The 18062-nt window shown below is 45.4% G+C and overlaps 1 protein-coding gene across 2 annotated transcripts in view; it reads left to right on the top strand.

Moving 5' to 3' along the window:
- The window catches only part of AHCTF1 (AT-hook containing transcription factor 1), a 1132528-nt gene that overhangs the window by 61208 nt on the left and 1053258 nt on the right, over positions 1-18062 (top strand). For both annotated transcript variants that reach the window (XM_078649035.1, XM_078649034.1), the window contains exon 2: positions 10944-11072. In XM_078649035.1, the coding sequence (XP_078505161.1) occupies positions 10952-11072 (121 nt within the window). In that variant the 5' untranslated portion in view covers positions 10944-10951. The remainder of the gene's footprint in view (positions 1-10943; positions 11073-18062) is intronic.

The raw sequence follows: 18062 nt of genomic DNA, 5'->3' as shown, positions 1-18062 counted from the left end.
TGCTTGGACTTTTGCGAGTGCGTCTTCTGCCGCCCGTAGATCCTGTGTAAGCTGCTTCCAGACTCCGGACGGGAGTCCCATACAGGCCCCCCTCACCACCGCCTTTAGGGCCTCCCACTTGGTGGCATAGTCCCCAAGGGCCGACTCCACATGTGCTTCCCCACCTGGTCCCGGAGGATATCCACCGGAAACCTCCAAGTACGTGGGCGGGAAACCGGGGTTCCCCATCGTACCAGATATGCCACCGGGGAGTGGTCAGATAGGAAGCTCGCCTGGTGTGTCACTTCTATAGACATGTTAATCTCCGCATTAGTGACTGAAACCCTATCAAGGCGACTGTATGTGTTATGAGTGTGGGAAAAACAGGTGTAAACTTACTGTGTTGGGTTTGTCTGAGGCCAAATATCCACAGCCCCTATATTCTCCATGACCTCCTGAAGCTGGGCCATCATTCGGGGTTTTGTGCCCTCCCGTGGTGGGGACCTATCGAGTACCGGGTCCAGAACGAAATTGAAATCCCCCATCCAAAGAATTGGAGCTCCCAAATCATAAATCAGGCCGTCTTGGAGAGCCTGAAAAAAGCCCGGATCATCTACATTAGGTGCATAGGTATTCAAAAGGACAATGTTCCTACCATCTAATTTTGCCCTGAGGAGCAGGTATCTGCCCTGAATGTCTGCTTGTACATACTGGACTGCGAATGGGACCCCAGGCGCCACCCAAATCAACACCCCTCTAGCATATGTAGGATAAGAGGAATGGCATACCTGACCCCGTCACTTTTTACCCAACTTCTGCGCCCCCTCATCCGTAAGATGGGTCTCTTGAAGACATGCAGTTGAAACTCCATGCCTGCGCAGCAAAAATAGGACGCTATATCTTTTTAGTGCAAGTACCTAGCCCTCTCACATTCCAACTCATAAACTTGTATCCCATTGTCGATGATGCATCCCGCCTCCCCATAGAACGCCACCCCCAGTGTCCCTCCAGCCCCGTGCCCGAAGTGTCATACATGCGATGCCTACAACATTCCCCTCCCAACAACCCACGAGCAATATACTAGCTACAACAAAACCAGCCAATATGCCATACCCATGCTGGTGCCAGGACGCGCACAGCCTCCCCATCTGCCAAATCTTGCTAAACCTCCCAACAGAGAAAAGATTCCACTACCTCCCCCCCGCCCCCCCCCCCCGCTCCCAGCAAGGCCGCTATCCGATCATAAATGCAGTACTCAGGCCATTACAGTGAAGGATACCACAGTGTGTCCAACCCTTCGCTCTCTAACACACCTCCCCAACCTCTGAAATCCATTACTGAATATAGCCTCCCTCTAAGTAGTGACCCCCTTACGGCCCATTATCGGTCAACTGCCAGGCCCATAGTCCCTCAAACCATACAGTACCAGTTCCTCTCCTCACGGTAGAGCTTCCGACACCTGCCCCTGTGCCCCAGTCGTCTCCGGGATCGTAGCACTGGTAGGGGAAATAATATCCGTGGTGGGCTGCAGCGTGTCTGGTACGAGAACTTCTCCCGGAGGGGGTGACCTTGATTTCGGTGGCAAGCGGTCAGACTCCATCAAATCCTGGCGGAGGGCTCCATCCTCCCCACGTCGATGGACACCGTCTCAATTTGACGCTCTAGGGCTGCATGGGACCCCTGTATTGCCTTTAACAGTTCTGCCCGGGAGGGCTCTTCAGGAGCCGGGTCCCCCTCATCCTGTCCCGACTGGCACGTAATCCTCTGCGAGGGGAGTCACTGCGTGGTGTACTGCGTTATGGTGTTGGGCTGCGTATCCCGGGGCGTTTTATCTTTACGCATCGTGGACATCAGAAAAAAGTCCCCTTAAGGCTCCCTTGGTGGCAGAGGAAGGCTCACGAGCCCCACCCTACAACCCGTGCATATGAAGGCGACACACAGACTATTCGCCAGACTTCAACTCACCCACTGTGCGCTTCAGCCCACCACTGCGGTCCTCGCACAGCGCCTAGGACCTTCTCGGAACGTCCACGATGATGGGAGCCCACGCCAATGCCACTTCCGGGCAGTCCCTCTCCACGCACACTTCGGTCGACCCAGGGCCCCAGCGAATCCCCCGGCAATCCACAGGTAGCCGCTGGAGCCCCTGCACCGTCCCTGCAGGGTGCGTCTCCAGGACCCAGTAGATTATCAGGATTCCAGACGAGCCGCGGGGGTCCGGTCCCCGCAGGTTCCCCCACGACAGCAGCGCCCTCCAGCTTCAGATCCTCACCCCTAGGAACAGTTCCACAGGGCGCTAGCGTCTCAAGCCGTGCTCCAGGCAGGCCCCCACCTGCTCGACCACCACTGTGCCAATTCAGGTCCCCCAATGCTCCCCTTCTCCCCAAGGACCCTAATGAAGGTGGGTCATCTTCCAGGATTGGTTCGGCTCCCCGGACCCTGAGAAGAGCGGGTCACCCAAGCTGCAGTCATCGAAGCCTCAGACCAAGGCCTCCCTCCCAGGAATCCGGGCCAACACGGCACCTCGCAGGCAGCCCCCACGTCCGCCGCCAGAACTCCACACAGGGGGACCCCAATGGCAGCGGGCTCTCCCTTCTCCTTATCGCTCCTAGTAGATTGTGAGCACAGGACCCAGGCAGCGTGAGTCACTCCCCTCACTGCAGCTCTGAGGTGCTACAGGCCATCGGAGGCCTAGCGCAAGGGCCGGCAGCACCGTCCACTAGCTCCTGCACCCAGGGGGCTCCAGATGGCTGCAGGCCTCTCCGCCACGGGATCGCCCTCCTCCCCCCAGGGCCCGATGACCGTGGGCTCCCGGGGTTAAGCTCTCCTCGGTGCTGCGGGACCAGGCCCCAGATCCCAGCCTTGTAGGATAACGGCTCCGCCCCCGTCCTCGCCAGCCGGCACTCCAGTCTCTTTCCAGGCCCCGTTGCGAACGCAGGGCACGGGACCGATCGGGAGGGCCCCGGTGACAGCGGGCACCTCCCCTGTCTGCTCCCCTACCCAAGGAAAAGCTCCGGTAGTCTGAGCCGGGCAAGCCGCTTCACTCCCGACAGCGCCAGCCGGCGCTGCAGTGACTTCGGGTGCCTCCGCACTGCCCACCAGGATCGTCTTATCGAGCTCCCGCAGTCGAAGCTTCCCAAAGGCAGCAGGTCTCACTCCCGCAGCGTCGCGGCCCCCGACCCAGGGGCTCTGGTGTCCGCCGTCAACTCGACCATGGGCCGCCACCTTCACCATGGGCCGCCACCTTCACGCGAGAGTAGGACCAGACCTCGGCCTTCCGTGATTCTGGCCCTGCCTCCGCAGAGCCCAATCTGACCTGCACGCTCCCCTTCCAGCAATCGGCCCAAAAGGGGTGTCAGGATGTAGCCCAAGGTTTCCGGTTCTCATATACCCCTCAGAGGATCAGATTATGAGCCCGTACAGGATCTTATGCAGGACTACAGAGTCGACCTGCCGGGAGCCTACGTCCTGACGGCCATGTTGCTTGACCACGCCCCCTATTTTTCATATTTTGAATGTTTTATTTCTCTCTACCCCGAGGCTGCACTTATACATTGAAAAATGTCAGAAAAAGACGACATTTCCAGTAAAAGTGCTCTTCTTTTTTGGATCCATATTACAGGGAGGGGCAAATAAACGAAAGAAGGAAAGAAAGAGAGGAGAGAACCTTTCTTGAAGTCTCGGTTTTCACTAAATGACGAGGAAAGAGACAAAGAGAGTGAAGAGGAGGAACAAAGAGAGGGGGGGCGAATGCCAGCCGCAAGAGAACTGGACACTGTCCTTGTCTTCTCTGGGCACGAAGGAAAAGACAGTCCTTTTCCTTCTCTGCCCGTTCTGCCCGTCCCCAAAAGCAGAGGGTTAACTGTTAGCCTGGACGATTTCTGCCGTCCGGGACGCATGTTTAAAAGAAGAAAGTATGGGAATGGAATCTATAAAATTCAAGAAGTAGAGGCATGCTGTGCCCTGCAGGTCCTGTCCACTTCGACCACTGGTTCCAGGTGACATCAGTTGCAATGTAGGATGGAGCATTAGCTGGGAGGAACGGTTGCTAGGAAGATAGAATTAACTGCTGATGATTGCTGGAGATGTCCCTTAAATAAATAAGTTACTAAGAAAACCTAAAGTGGGACTTTCTTCTAAATTTCGACTAGATTGGGCTCCTTGCAGAGGACAGATAGGAGACTTCTCCACCTCTAGAAGAGCCCAATAAGCAGTGAGGCTTACAAGTGTACCAATGGCAGGATCTGTGGTTGTTGGCGTTTGGTGCCTGGAAACTGGACGCTGTTCAGCAGTTAAGTTTATCAAGCGCTGCTTGTGATTTAGGCTGTAATAATTAATGCGTGGAGTCAACGCACAATAAACGGTGGGCCAGTAATTGATTACTACCTGCACGGCGCGTGGGGATTTTAAGAGTTCCAAATGCTTATCTATTCTGATCATCAAGCACACCAAAGCTTGTTGCGATGGTGTGTATATTTGAAACATGTGATCGGGCCTTGCTAGACTTCGTACGTGTGAGCTTGATGCTGTGCTTGTTAATTGCTGAGTTAAACGCAGTTCGCCAACTGAACACTGTGTGTCATCAAGACTGTAATCTGAAGTTATTGTGGGTACGTGAAGTTAGTGCACGTGTAATGTGCCGAATCAATCACGCATCTAGTTTAAATATACACAGCCAGCTCGCGGACTGAACTCTGCACATTATCAGGACTATAAATTCCAACTTGTCATTGCGGGGGCTTGAGGTTTCTGAACTCACACCTACATTTTTTGTCCGCTCTTGCTGAGTGCGTGTGTGTGTTCGCCATTTATCATGCAGCTGGACGATTATAGCGGTGGGGTGAGCCTATGCACACAGTTACCTTGTGTCTCCGTGCAAATAGCTTCTGAAGTTGCTGTCTGGGAACGGAAGGAGGAATAAGAAGAAAAAATATCAATTACTAGCTCTCGTAGAGCGAGCAGTGCATGCGTGCTGCAACGGGAAACAAAGATGGCATGGGCCAGTCCAGATGGGTCATCCCAAAAAGCGACGGGGCGGTAACCAAAGAGCCTGATTCCCAATCACAAGTCCGGGTTTACCCCCAAACTATGACGCCAGCCAATTGAAAACAAGGGCGTGGCTTAAAGTCCCCTTCTAAAATATCGATTACTATAGCTCTCGCAGAGCGAGCAGCACATGCACGCTGCAACGCTAGGCGAGACCTAAACATACAAGTTCTTAAAAACCTATGAAACTGATTTGAGGGCAAGCCCAGTGGGAACTAAACAGAGTTGAATTGTTCCTGCAGAAATGTTAATGACCGGGTTGAAAAAGTGCAAGTACAGTGAGACACATTGTTTAGTGTGGCCTTATTCAGTCGCAAATTGTTTCTCATAATGGTGGTTTTCTGCTTGTTCCTTTGTACAAATTGTTTTTTTTTCATTATTAACTAGATCATTAAGCTAGATCATGCAAAAATGACAAACAATAACAAGAAAATAAAAACTCATCTACCCAGCAGAGTTACGAATCCGGTCCTTGGCTTTTAAGCTCTTCTACCCAGTGACGTTGTACTTAACTCATGCCACTCCAGGAGAAGGCCTACTCTTTAGTAAACATCAAAATTGTCTGTTCCGCAGGAAGCTCCTTGAGCATTCTCATTACTACAAACCTGGTCCAAAAAGGCCGGGTCAGGTTCCTGGGGTGGAGGGGAATGTGTCTTTGTGCGGCAAAATAATTCTGTGCATTTATTCCACAAATCTTCATATACAAGCACCCTGGTAAAGTAAACCACTGATTTGTATCAGGCTAGGGAGGAAGCACAGCAGGAGTCTGATTGCAGCGTGTAAGCTGCCAGGAGGGCAGGTTGCCAGGGAGCATGTGAGCCCAGGGGCTTGGAGGTTTTGAGGAATGGAAGCGTAGCATCACCTGGCAGTTTGGGAGCTGCAAGACCATTGCCCATACTATACCTGTTGTGTGTTTGATAGAAGCTTGCATGCATGGTTGTTGCCAGTAAGTACTACATCGTGGTGGTGGCGCGGGGGGGGGGGGGAGTTGCATAGCTTGCTCTTCTGATAACTATTCTTTATAAATGAGTGAGGCTTGCACTGCTGCATTTTAGGCTCATTCTAAACTGTTTATGAAAGAAGTTTTCACTGGTTCTGCCCAATCTTCCAGCTTGACATTTGAACCCATTCTGTAGGGGAACCACATAATTCTTGCTTAGAATGCTTCTAGTTGAGCCGTACCTATCCTGATAGATGTTGGATTGTTACCTGTTTTCATGCCTCTTTGTTTGAAGTTTGTACATCCTCAATACAGGTAAGTGCCTCTCCTTTGTTTGTGAAGACTTCATCATATAAACTACGAAACGAGTGGAGTATGGACCAAGTACTGCTTCCTGTGGCCAGTATTGTTGCTCTGGCCAGCAGACTCCTGCAAGTACTTATATTTACCAGCTTGCACTCTGAGCGAGTGCATGCGCTTGTAGTCACCAACTCCGCCCCATCCTGTCCTTCGCACGCCATTCACCAGCTCCCATGGCCATCTGCCTACCTTAAAAAATAAATAAATAAATAACATAAGTCAGATAGCCCTCTCAGAGTTTTGTGAATGCTTTTAGACAGTTCCCATAGAAATCGCTGTCACACAAATTCTCATGTTCCACACAAAAACATTTGTGATAGTGACGTTGCAATTAAGAAATTAAATATGAACGCTTGGCATCAGAAAAAAGAGGGTACTTTAACCTTACAGTTTACGATATTCAGAGGTACCAGGGTAAAGACCAGCCTGTGAGAGTGTTAAATTGTCATTCATTAAAGCAGTTGTTCTTAACCCATGGTCCGGGAACCCCCATAAGGGTCCATGAAGCTTACTCATGGGGTCCGCTACTGCTTAGAAAATGTAATTGCATTGAAGGATTAATATAGTACATATAAATAAAGATGCAAAATGTACAATATAATATTTTAAAACATTGTGTAAATTTGAATGGAATTTGATTATTGGAACCTAAAAATGAAGTTCGTATCCTCAGATGAATTCAGTGGCCTCCAATGTAAAAAAAATCTTCAACCGTCCCACTCAAATGTAGTTATTTTATTCTCCTTTGTCAAATAAAATATTGAATAATTGTATATTTGTTTGAATGCTTGTTTCTGTATTTTTTAAGTATTGTTTTGCCATTTAAATGATCTAAAATGCAAATGCCGGGACCCCCGGTGCTTTCAGTAATTACTCAGTGGAGGTCCTGGGTTTCCAGTAATAATTCAGTGTAGCCACTGACATCCAGTAATGAATAACTGGAATTCCACAGAATTTAAAAGGTTGAGAACCAATGCATTCAAGGAACCAGCAGTATCTTTTGTAATCGGGAGAACCTCCAATATTTTCAAATTACTTCGTTTTTATTTTTCTGATTTCTCTACATGGGATAATTACCTATCCCATGCATAATAAAACACCATTCTGCTTTTAGAAATAAAGTTTTTCCTGTGTGAGGCAGTAAGTATATTCAGATGTTTGATTTAATTTTGGTGATTAACTTATTAACAGGAACACATTGCACTCTCCGCAGAGGTGTGTTCCTGAGAGAGTATCACAGAGAGGCCTCAGATCCTTTGTTTGTTTCTACGCCAGGACAATTCTAAATAAGTCCGAGTTGCTAGATACTGGAGCTTGTAATGATGATGAGAAGGGCAAGGCAGTAATGTATTAGCCTTTATTTGGTCTGTCACAGAATACCCTGTTAAACACCCCCTCACTCTTCCTACTCCCCTATAACCACTCATGGCACAGAAACCAAAGGTAGGAAGGACAAGGCAGGGAGGCATACACATGGGGATCACCACACAATGGTAATTTTACACCAGCAGACTATATCTTTTTCCCGCTTTTCAGTAAGTTATTCCATTAAATATTCTTTTAAACTAATAGTGGCAGTGACAAATCTTCTGGGATGACTATTGTCGGAGAGACTAAGAATTCAATCACTTTGATAATGGTGGGCTGGGGCACACATTTTACTTTAAATCCTTTGCTAAGCTAAAATAGTCCACTAAAGCAATGGCATATGTGAGGTGGCAAAGCATTCATGAGATCAATAAAGTCAATGCAGCCTTTATCCAAGGGTCGTCAGGCAATTCCACTGCAATCCTATGAAATTTGCGTACTGACATAGATTTGTCAGCTCAGCTGCAAATGGAACAGCCCCTCTTACAGATCAACATCGAATTGAGAGCCGCCAATATCTTTCTCTCTGTTTTTTTTTGTTCCGATCATACCTTTGTGGCCGTCATGGGCCAAGGCTATGAATTTACCCCTCAAGTCTGTGGATACTACAAGGGTGTCGCAGCGTAGTATATCATCACTTGCTATAGTGAGTCCATCCTTTATTTTCCAAAAGGGTCTTTTTACCTCATCTAATGCTTTGTCAAAAGACCATCCCTGGGCTATGTTATGTTTTATTAGCTAAGGGAATTGTCCTTTATAATCTGTTATCTACTCATTCTTCTCATTGGTACCATTTGAGTCATTCTAGTCTAGCAGACATGCAAACCATGCCATCATGTTCCGTATCTTCACAATCTGACTCCCCACACGGGGCACGCCATATATAGTCTGCTGGCACATTCATTTTTCCGGTTATATTTTCCATTTTGAGTTGGTACTCCTGTAACTTACATGCCAACTTAGCATTTCTTGGCGATGTCCTACCTGACCAGCCACCCTCTAAGATACTATCAAGTTGTCTATGGGCAGTCCCCATTATGAATTATTTTTCCCCATGGGAAACTCTTGTGTATAAATGCCCAGGTACGTCAACAGCTCGCGCTCAATGACTATTTGCTTTCTGGTCCCCTTTACTTCCGTGAAGCGAAGGCAGTAGTAATCTCCCTTTCACAAGTCTTCTGACTCCGTACAGGACTCAAGCCTACCTGAGTAGCTTCAGTAGTTATAATAGGAACTCCCGGTTTTATGATATTTTTTTTTTTGCCTTTTCCATCTGTATTTATCCATATTTATTTTTTGCTAATTGTATCTGTATTTATCCATATTTATGTTGGGTTTTGTGGAAAAAGTACGCTGAAATTAGTGTATTTCCACATTTATTTTACCAATAAATATGCGTTCATGCTTGAATGTCAGCAGGTTTCAGTGCTGGGAACACCCACAGAAGATAAATCCGTGCACTTATATGAAGATATGCAAATTTCAGTATCAACCTTGTTCATATCTACTGCTGTTAAAGCCTCTTTACTAAAATCCCTTCATTTTTTTAATCCCCTTATCTAGCAAACCACGCATCTATTGGCCTGAAAGTCATGGCAGGCAGTATTTAGAATTACCCAATAAGCAACCCAATTTCCGTTTTTATCTACATTTTTAAATAAATACAGACCAGAAAGTGAATGTTTTCTGTCTGTATTTATCTGTAAAAACGGAAAACCGGGAGCCTTCGTTACAATACATGTTAATTTTTCATCAAAATACCGTAAAGAAGGTGCTTATCAAAGTTCTCTTTTTTTTTAATTTCTCCCACACTGTTTTCACAGTCTTCATGCCACACAAATTCAAAAATGTCTTTGTTAATTTGTGCATTGGTTCCACCTTGAGTGCATAGCTCTTTATGAATTTTGAATGGAACTCGCACATGCCCAAAATGATGATAATTCCTTTTTGGATGGCGCAGGTGATCTTGAAATAGCTTAGATTAATGAAGCTTTTGGGTGTACACCATTTTCGGTCATTAAATGCCCATGGTACTCCACTGTCTCAAAGAATTTTCATACATTTTTCTGTAAAGTTAAACCACTACTTAAAAACGTATGTTGAACTTGTTTTAGGAGTGATACAAGGCCGCTGAATAACCAGCTTTTAACCAACTGATTGATCTTCGGACAGACTCTTTATCATTACTATGAAGCCATCTGTGCATAGCTTCCAATAACTGGACCATATGTGGCACCTTCCACTCGTTGCGTTGACGGCGTGGTTTCTGGCATTTGTGATTCATACTAATAATTAAGAGTAATCCTAAAAGTCCCTGAATGCACTTTGATTCGCTTTGTGTTTGCCACTAATTGACTGATTAAAGCTGTTACACGGCACAGAGCTCCCAAGATTCCATATGTATTATAGTTCATGTAATCTTTTCATCATATTATAAATTTGGGGCTAAAAGTTCCAGAATGCACAGGATAAAAACCTGATCTATTGGCGTGTGGCAGAGGCACATGTAAAGAGTCTGCTGCGCTTAGAAACTTTTTAGAACTCCCCAGCCTGACAAATCGCTTCAAACTGGAATTGCACTCCATGCCAAACCTTTTTTGGCACATAGACTGCCCTGCCAAGTTTCCCACTTCAAAGACTAGCTGCTCCGGCCAGGTCTTTTTTCCTTGAATCCTGTGACTTGTTGTCATGTTTTTTCCGTTATAAATCAAGACTACAAGTCCCAGAATTCAAAGACAAAAAAACTGGACTGGAAAAGTACATCACACGTGCCTGGGAAACTTTGCAGCTATGGGAATCCTGTACATCTGCGTACCTTGACAATGATTTTTTTTTTTACAATCACATAGTCATTTGACGCATGCATTTACTTCCCATGGAAATGAAAATGTGATATAATACAAGCATGCGCAAAGCCAAAAGACTTCACCTATTGGCGTCATTGACAGCAGATGGTATTTACTTACACATTTAACGCTTGTTTTTGGGTGCCAATTTGATAGGTCTCATACCTGTTCAATAGTTCAGGTCCAGGACTGTGTGACCTTTTCTTGCATTCTGTTACATGTAGTTTGTGCCGCTTTTATTGTAAAGGGGGCGGAGGGGGGGCTCTTCAAGATGCCAGGGGGAACAGAGCTAGACAATACCCTTTAAAAAAATACATTATATTTTATACAATTACATGTGGGTTATAGTTGGAAACAAATACTCCAAAAGAAAGAAAAGTGTTCAAACTATTTTGTTGTTTCAGGTTGAATTATGCAAGACCAAGTGGCTCGGGTAAAGAGCAGTTTATTGCTGTTCCCAGAAGTGACTTTGGAGGCTCTTGGGGAGGATGAGATCACTCTAGACTCTATTCTTCGTGGGAAATTTGCTCCAGGTAAAGAAGTTAATTTTGATTCTGTCAACATATGTGAACGGTAACATGCTTAGAGCACCAGTATATGATATGAAGTATTTTCTTGGTTTTAGGAAGTAAGGTGTAGCCAGAGATTATTAGCCTTAGTACCAGTATAACACAAGAAGAGCATTGCATATGATTTATGGAAAAAACTCCTCTTTTAAGGCATATCAGAGATTTGGACACATCTGGACTGCTTGGCCTCCCCATGCTGCTTTGTCATCTTGGTTGGAGTTCCCTCTTCTGACACCTTACCTGTGTAATGGTTTATTCGCCCATCAGGTTGCTAGGCATTCCAATGGCTTGCCTTTCCCAGCCTGCCGGTCTTGCACTGGGGTGCCCCGTTTAGTTACTAGGCACTTGCAGCCCCATCGTCTGACCACTTTCTACTTTTTTGGGTCTTCGGTCTGTGTCTTTGCCCTTCCACTTTCAAGGTCCTGCTGCACCCCCTTCTTCTTTGCAGAGCCTCACACCTTCCTTCTGGGCCTTGCCATTCCCAGTCTTTACTTCTGAACTCTGCCAGTCCCCTTTCTTTTCCTTCTAGGTCCAGCCCCTTTTGAGGTTTCGTATACAGAGCGCATTCTGTGGACTTACAGTCCGCCAATTGCTTACCATTGGTAAGCTTCAGCATTGCTCGCATTTGTTTCGCTCCAGTTTGTCATGGCAAACGTGTGTCGTGTCCTGTTTTTGTGCTTGAACCTCCCCTGGAGCTTGTAGTAACTTTTTGTGTCCTTTCACTGCTCCTGTGTTTTGAACTGCTTAGGTTTTTTGCATTCAAACACTGAGTGCTTGTGTTTTCAGCCTCCTCTGATATCCCTGTCCATGTTGCTTACTTTCCCTCCTACCCCCTCTGCTTAACAATGTAAGCAAATCAGCTCAGCTGTGGCATTGAATAGGTTTGTCATTGTGGCACAGACTATGCTTATAGAAGGTGCTTATAGAAGGCAAAGTGACTTCTAAAAGAATGACTGTGATTATGTGTGCCTTCGAAATAAAGACCACTGCAAAATACATGTATTCCTCTAGGCAACTGCACTCTACACTACTTCAATCTATGCCATTGCACTCTACACTCTATTGTGCACCACACTACTATTCTCTGCGCCCCTCTACCATTCTCTGCGCCATTGCACTCGTATCTTCCTTCACTCAACGCCACTCTCCTCCACTTTAACCCTCACTGAGAAGTTGGCCTGATGTATGATGTCTCCAATTCTGGGGGCACCTTATATCAGTCCAAACAATCCCTTATGGTGGTGGTTGTAATTCAACCTTATAGACAAGCTATCTTAGGGGTAGCATGGACTAAGCAGCCTTAAAGGCTTAACTCAAGAGGACATGTGAAGCCAGATGTTTTAACAGCCCTGTAAGGACCTGGACCAAACCAGGTCAGTCTGGGAGCTCAACCTATGTCCTCTAAGGCTTCAAAATTATGATACTGGTTTTATCGTAACTGTTATCCAAATTTACAAACAAAATTAACAGTAATTCATTTCAAATTTGTACTACTTGTTTTTACTGATACAATCAACAAGACTGTTCAAAATTAAACGATTCAAATTGTACATATGAAATCAAAAACTCATCAATACATTGTATTCTCTCACATGTATCAATAATTGCAATTTATACAAAGATCTCAAGAAAAAAAAAACTATTCATATAAAACATATCCCAATGCATTTCGGGTCCCTTGGGACCCTTCTTCAGGGGAGGGAGTGTCATTTTCATACAATACTGATCCTTGAAATACGACGTTTGTTCTGTTTCCTAGCACTTCAATCCTGTTTTCAGGCACTATAAAAAATGATAATCATAATGGGGGTATGAGTGTCTGCGTGAGCAGTATGTGTGATAAACAAAATACTTAAACGAATTACCGTCACTGACCCACGCTGAATTCCATAGTGATATAAGAAAAAGCCAGCTACCACTCGTGAATTATGTCACCCAACGGTGGATAAAACAACCTTCACCGAACTTAAGTGATTAAAACCTCTCCCTAGTGTATAAGTACCAGTCACCTAAACAAAGGGTAAAACCATAAACTGTCTCTCAACCGGTTATGAAACCGTGCAAAACTGTTTTAGGAAATCGGGCTTACCCAACGTGCTGTACACTGTTGGTGGACAGATGGTTATCTCAAGGACTTAAGGGAATCGTCCGGTTCTGGAAATAATATTCAATATTTGTTCATACAACAGTCTACAAGTGATCTGTTACATGCCAATGTGAGAAACAAAGCAATGCTCCCAACTAGTAAATGTGCACGAGTCTCTCCGCTTACCAACGACGCGCGTTTACGAATCTGATCAAGTCTTCTTACTTGCGGCGGTGCTTCAAGGCGCAAACAGCCTGTGTCACTAAAGAAGTTAAGGTGACGACATATCAGAACTATCCCTTGTATTACCCATGTCCTAACTACTCCGGTACAACGGAGAACGCTTAACAGGCGCCTACCTCCGTCGTGGTTGCGTGCTCCGACCCTTGACCTTAGATTGCTTCCGGCAACAACATCCGGTCCGTCCTCTATTGCCTTAAATAGCTACCCAGGTTACGTACCCGATCCTATTATCTACCGTGCTTCTCTCAGTTGTGAAACCCTACACCAGAAATAAATACCCGTAATCCATTAAGTGCACGTATTGTCTCAGTCGTGTGAACACAATGCAGTGATGAAAACCAAATGTAATGTGTGACGGGGTAACATGACTAATAATGCGTCTAACTATACAACATATACATAGTGTGCTGTAAAGTAATATGTCCTGTGGACATGACATGGTATTCATTAAAACAAGAGGTTCAGAATTGTGAATTATAAAGACGAAAAATGAAGAAAAATGAACGCAGTATACCAGATGATTTTTTAGCATCAGATGTCCAACACTCCTAAGATCATACAATCTGCTTAAAAGAAACTATTGACTACAGATTCCTACTTATGCACTACAACCTAAGGTGTTTAAGATTGACAAGACAATAAGAAACATATCTGCAATGTTACAATGCGAACAATATCAAGTGACAATCATCTATCCATGGTGAAACATTGCATTGTATGTATGTTAATGCTGGATTTCTATTACATTTACATGTTGTCTCATCAGATCATAAAAAGCATAACATTTCGTATTGGTCATTCAGCCCCCCCGGTGTAAGGGTGCCTAATTTCTTGATCCAAAAGGTCTCTCTGCGGGATAATGCTACATTATGATCTGTGCCTGGATGTTTTTCTACCACTTCTAATATTGTATATCTCAGTTGTGGTATGGTGTGAGATGTGTTTGTCCAGTGTGTGGCTAAACTGGAGGTGGTGGATTTGTTTCGAATAGTACTTTTATGCTCAATAATCCGAGTCTTAATTTTTCTGGAAGTGCGACCCACGTATGTTAGTCCACATGGACACTGTATGGCATAAATGACTCCTGTGGTGTTGCAATCAGCATTAAATTTCAGGATGATGTCTTTGCCAGTTTGTGGATGTGAGAAGGTCTTACTCACAATTGTATTATTGCATTGACCGCAATTATGACATTTTCTCATCCCTTTGAAAGTGGTCTCAAGATTTCTGCGAGGTTTTTTGAGTATCTCCCTGATATTTTTCGCACAGGTGTGTGCTATTATTGGAAAATTTCTAAATACGTTGACAAAGTCTGGTTCATTCGCAATCATTTCCCACCGTTTTTTGAGGATTTGTTTGATCCTGTGAGATTGAGTGGAATGTTTCATGACAAAAACTATGCGTTCATTCGGTGACTTCTCCGTTTTCTTTAACAGACTTTCTCGATCTATTTGACGTACTCGTTGTTCCGCATCTTCCAGCACCTTTTTTGGATAACCTCTTTCGATATACCTTTCCAATTGCTCTTTGATTGAAGTTTCACATTCTATTTCATCCGATGATATTCTCTTGATGCGCATGAGTTGTGAAGTCGGTAAATGGTTCTTCAGGTTTCTCGGGCGTGCACTTGTATAGTGCAACGCGTTGTTAACATCCGTTGGTTTACGGAAGACTGTGGTTGAGATTCCTTGGGATGTTTTTCGTATTTCTATGTCCAAGAAATGTATCTTTTGGTCTTGAATGTTGTGAGTGAATTTGATTCTTGGATTATGTTCATTCAGTTCTTGAATTCTTTCATCTAATTCTTGTTTGGTGCCGCGCCAAATCACCAAGATATCATCAATGTACCTTAAAAATAGTACCAGATTTTCTGTCCATCTGGTGTTAGTGAGGATATGTTGTTGTTCAAAAAACGCCATGAATGTGTTAGCATAGGCTGGGGCTCCTGAAAAGCCCATTGATGTCCCTGTTTTCTGCAAGGAAAATTGAGATTGCCAACTAAAGTAACTATGGAATAATGAAAAATGTAACAATTCCAGTAGAAGAACACACAGTTGTTGGTCTAGATTAGATTGTAACAATTTCCATTCAATGGCTTCTAAGCCTTCCATGTGGGCAATCGAAGTATAAAGTGCCACCACGTCTATGGTGCACAGTATTGTCTTGTCGTCAATAAGGTCATAAACTTCTGCTAATTTTGTTAAGCAGTCCGTGGTATCTTTCAAATATGTACCCCAAGATTGTACCAACGGCTGTAGGTAATGGTCAACAAAACGTCCGACTGGTTCGTGTATAGACCCACATCCAGCCACAATGGGTCGGAACGGTGGGTCTACCAAACTCTTGTGTATTTTTGGCAACATATATATATGTGGCACTTGAGGTGTGGTAGTTTTCAAATATCTCGCAGTGTTGGTATTAATGGTGCCAGCTTGTTCTGCTTTGGTTATGATTTCATCAAGAAATTTACTGAATTCCTGGGTAGGGTCCTGTTCCAGTTGAATGTATGTGGCTTCGTCATGTACGTGCTCCTCCACCTTCTGGTCATAAAGTGTGGTGTCCATAATGACGAGTGCTCCACCCTTGTCCGCTGGTTGGAAGGTAATGGAAGTATCCTGTCTCAGATTGTTCAAGATGCGTTTTTCTCGTTTGGAAAGGTTAGAGTTCTTGGGTGTTTCATACTTGATGGCTTCTAGGTCCTTTCTCACTAAAATTTCAAAGTTGTCCAGTATTTTATGCGAAATAGGGGACGTGAACTTACTTTTGGGTTTGAATATATCCCGTGGTCGATGAGACCCATTTGTTGTTGTAGTAGAAAAGAACCATTTGAGTCGTAATTTTCGTAGGAATTTAAACAGGGCTATTTCAGTTTCTAGGCCATTTGATACATAGGTAGGAACAAATGAGGTCCCTTTGTTTAGAACTTTGGTTTCCTCCGGTGATAGTTGACGACTTGATATGTTTACCACTAAGTTACCTTTTTCGCGACCACTCACTGCGGTCGTCCACCTTCTGGCACTTTTTTTATGACTTTGTCCCCTCCTGATCCGTTTGTTCTTGTCTCTGTTGTTAAATCGGGAGGATGGGTTGCTGATTGACCTTCTGCTAAAAAAGGTTTCACACTTCTTGAAGACCCAGACGCAGCCAGATGTTTTACCATATGCAATCCTGTAATATCAAATGAATGGACACCACACAAGTTATATATTATAAAAATATATGTATTTATTCTCAGAATAATCCCCACTACTCTTTATGAGCAATGAAGCACAAGCGTTTAAACAAAAGCACAATATAACATATACAAGTTGTACAATTATGGATGAGGCCGGTGGCCACTCAAACCATATATCAAAAAAGTGGTATAACAATCACTATTCGATCAGTGGTAAGGCCTAGGGCCTTGGGAATCGCTTGGACTACAATGAACTAACATTAGTTAGGACTGGAGTAGCCCGCGGGATTCGGGTGCAGTGCCTACAGCACAAGCATGCACCAATGCAAAGTCAATGGTGCGTAAAAATTATCGAGTTACAGTTTTAAGAGTCTTCCGACTGGACTAGAAGGACAAAACTTTAGACTTAGACACTAGAGGTGTAAACCACTACAGGGGCACCGGCGTTCAAGAGTTACCTCACCCACAGGAAGCGGGTGCACAGGTGCAAAGATGTGTCGGGTTTTGTCACGAAGATCTAGGGTGCCTGGAGATGAAGATGCTGCAGGCGTCCAGAAGAGAAGTGTCCGGTGTGATCCAAGGGTGGATCGAAGTTGTAGAGTACCTGAAAGCAGAGGGGACAAAGTCTGAATCACTAGCCAGTGACCAGGAAGGAACCAGGCAATGTCGGGCGCAATCAGGTCGATGTCGTGAAGCTTGTCTCCGCTGCCACGTGGACTCTGGGGCACCGAGGATGTCCAGGAGTGGATCACGAGCTGTCCCACGAAGGCTCTCGCTGGTGTCGGCTTCCGGATCGGAGTCAACAAACCTTGGCAAAGGCAACCCACGCAGGATTCGAATATCGCTTAACACTCGGACCATCAGGGTCAGAGCGGGTGCTCCTTTTCAGGGGAGCGAGGGCCAGTCTGGAGCAACCAGACCAGCTGTGTAAATTCAAAGGTTCGTCGGTTCTGGGGCCACTAGCCAACGGGCAAGCGACCGGACCAACGCGTCGAGCAGGAAAATGCAAAAGGGCCCCACGCAGCACTCGAGGAGTGTGGAGGGGTGAGCTTCGGTGCAAAAGCTGCTCGGGGCTGGAGTTTCTCACGCTCCAATGCACAGCTTCGAGGGAGCCTCGGATGCTGCACGGTCAGCGCTTCGTAGTTTTTCCAAGATGGCCGCTCCCACGCTTCAGGTCGCCTCCACGGGTCTCAGCTCTGCATAGACTGTGGATCGGGCTGTTGGAAGGCAGGAAAGCTGGCTCTTGTCGATCTCTGTCGCTCGAGTTCCGGCGGGAACTGCAACAAAGCAAACGTCGAGGTGCTGGATGGTGCCTGTTTGCACAGGGTGGTCACTCCTTGACCACAAGGGAGATTCTTGAGTCTTCCACGTCGAGTGGGATGTCGAAGGGTCCAGAGTTTTGTTTCATATGTTTCAGTCAGGATAATCTGATGTGCATTGGCACTGCTCC

Source organism: Lissotriton helveticus, chromosome 6, assembly GCF_964261635.1.
Source record: "Lissotriton helveticus chromosome 6, aLisHel1.1, whole genome shotgun sequence".
Lineage (NCBI taxonomy): Eukaryota > Metazoa > Chordata > Amphibia > Caudata > Salamandridae > Lissotriton > Lissotriton helveticus.
Note: the sequence above shows the minus strand (reverse complement) of the source record. Positions and strands in the feature narration are given on the sequence as shown.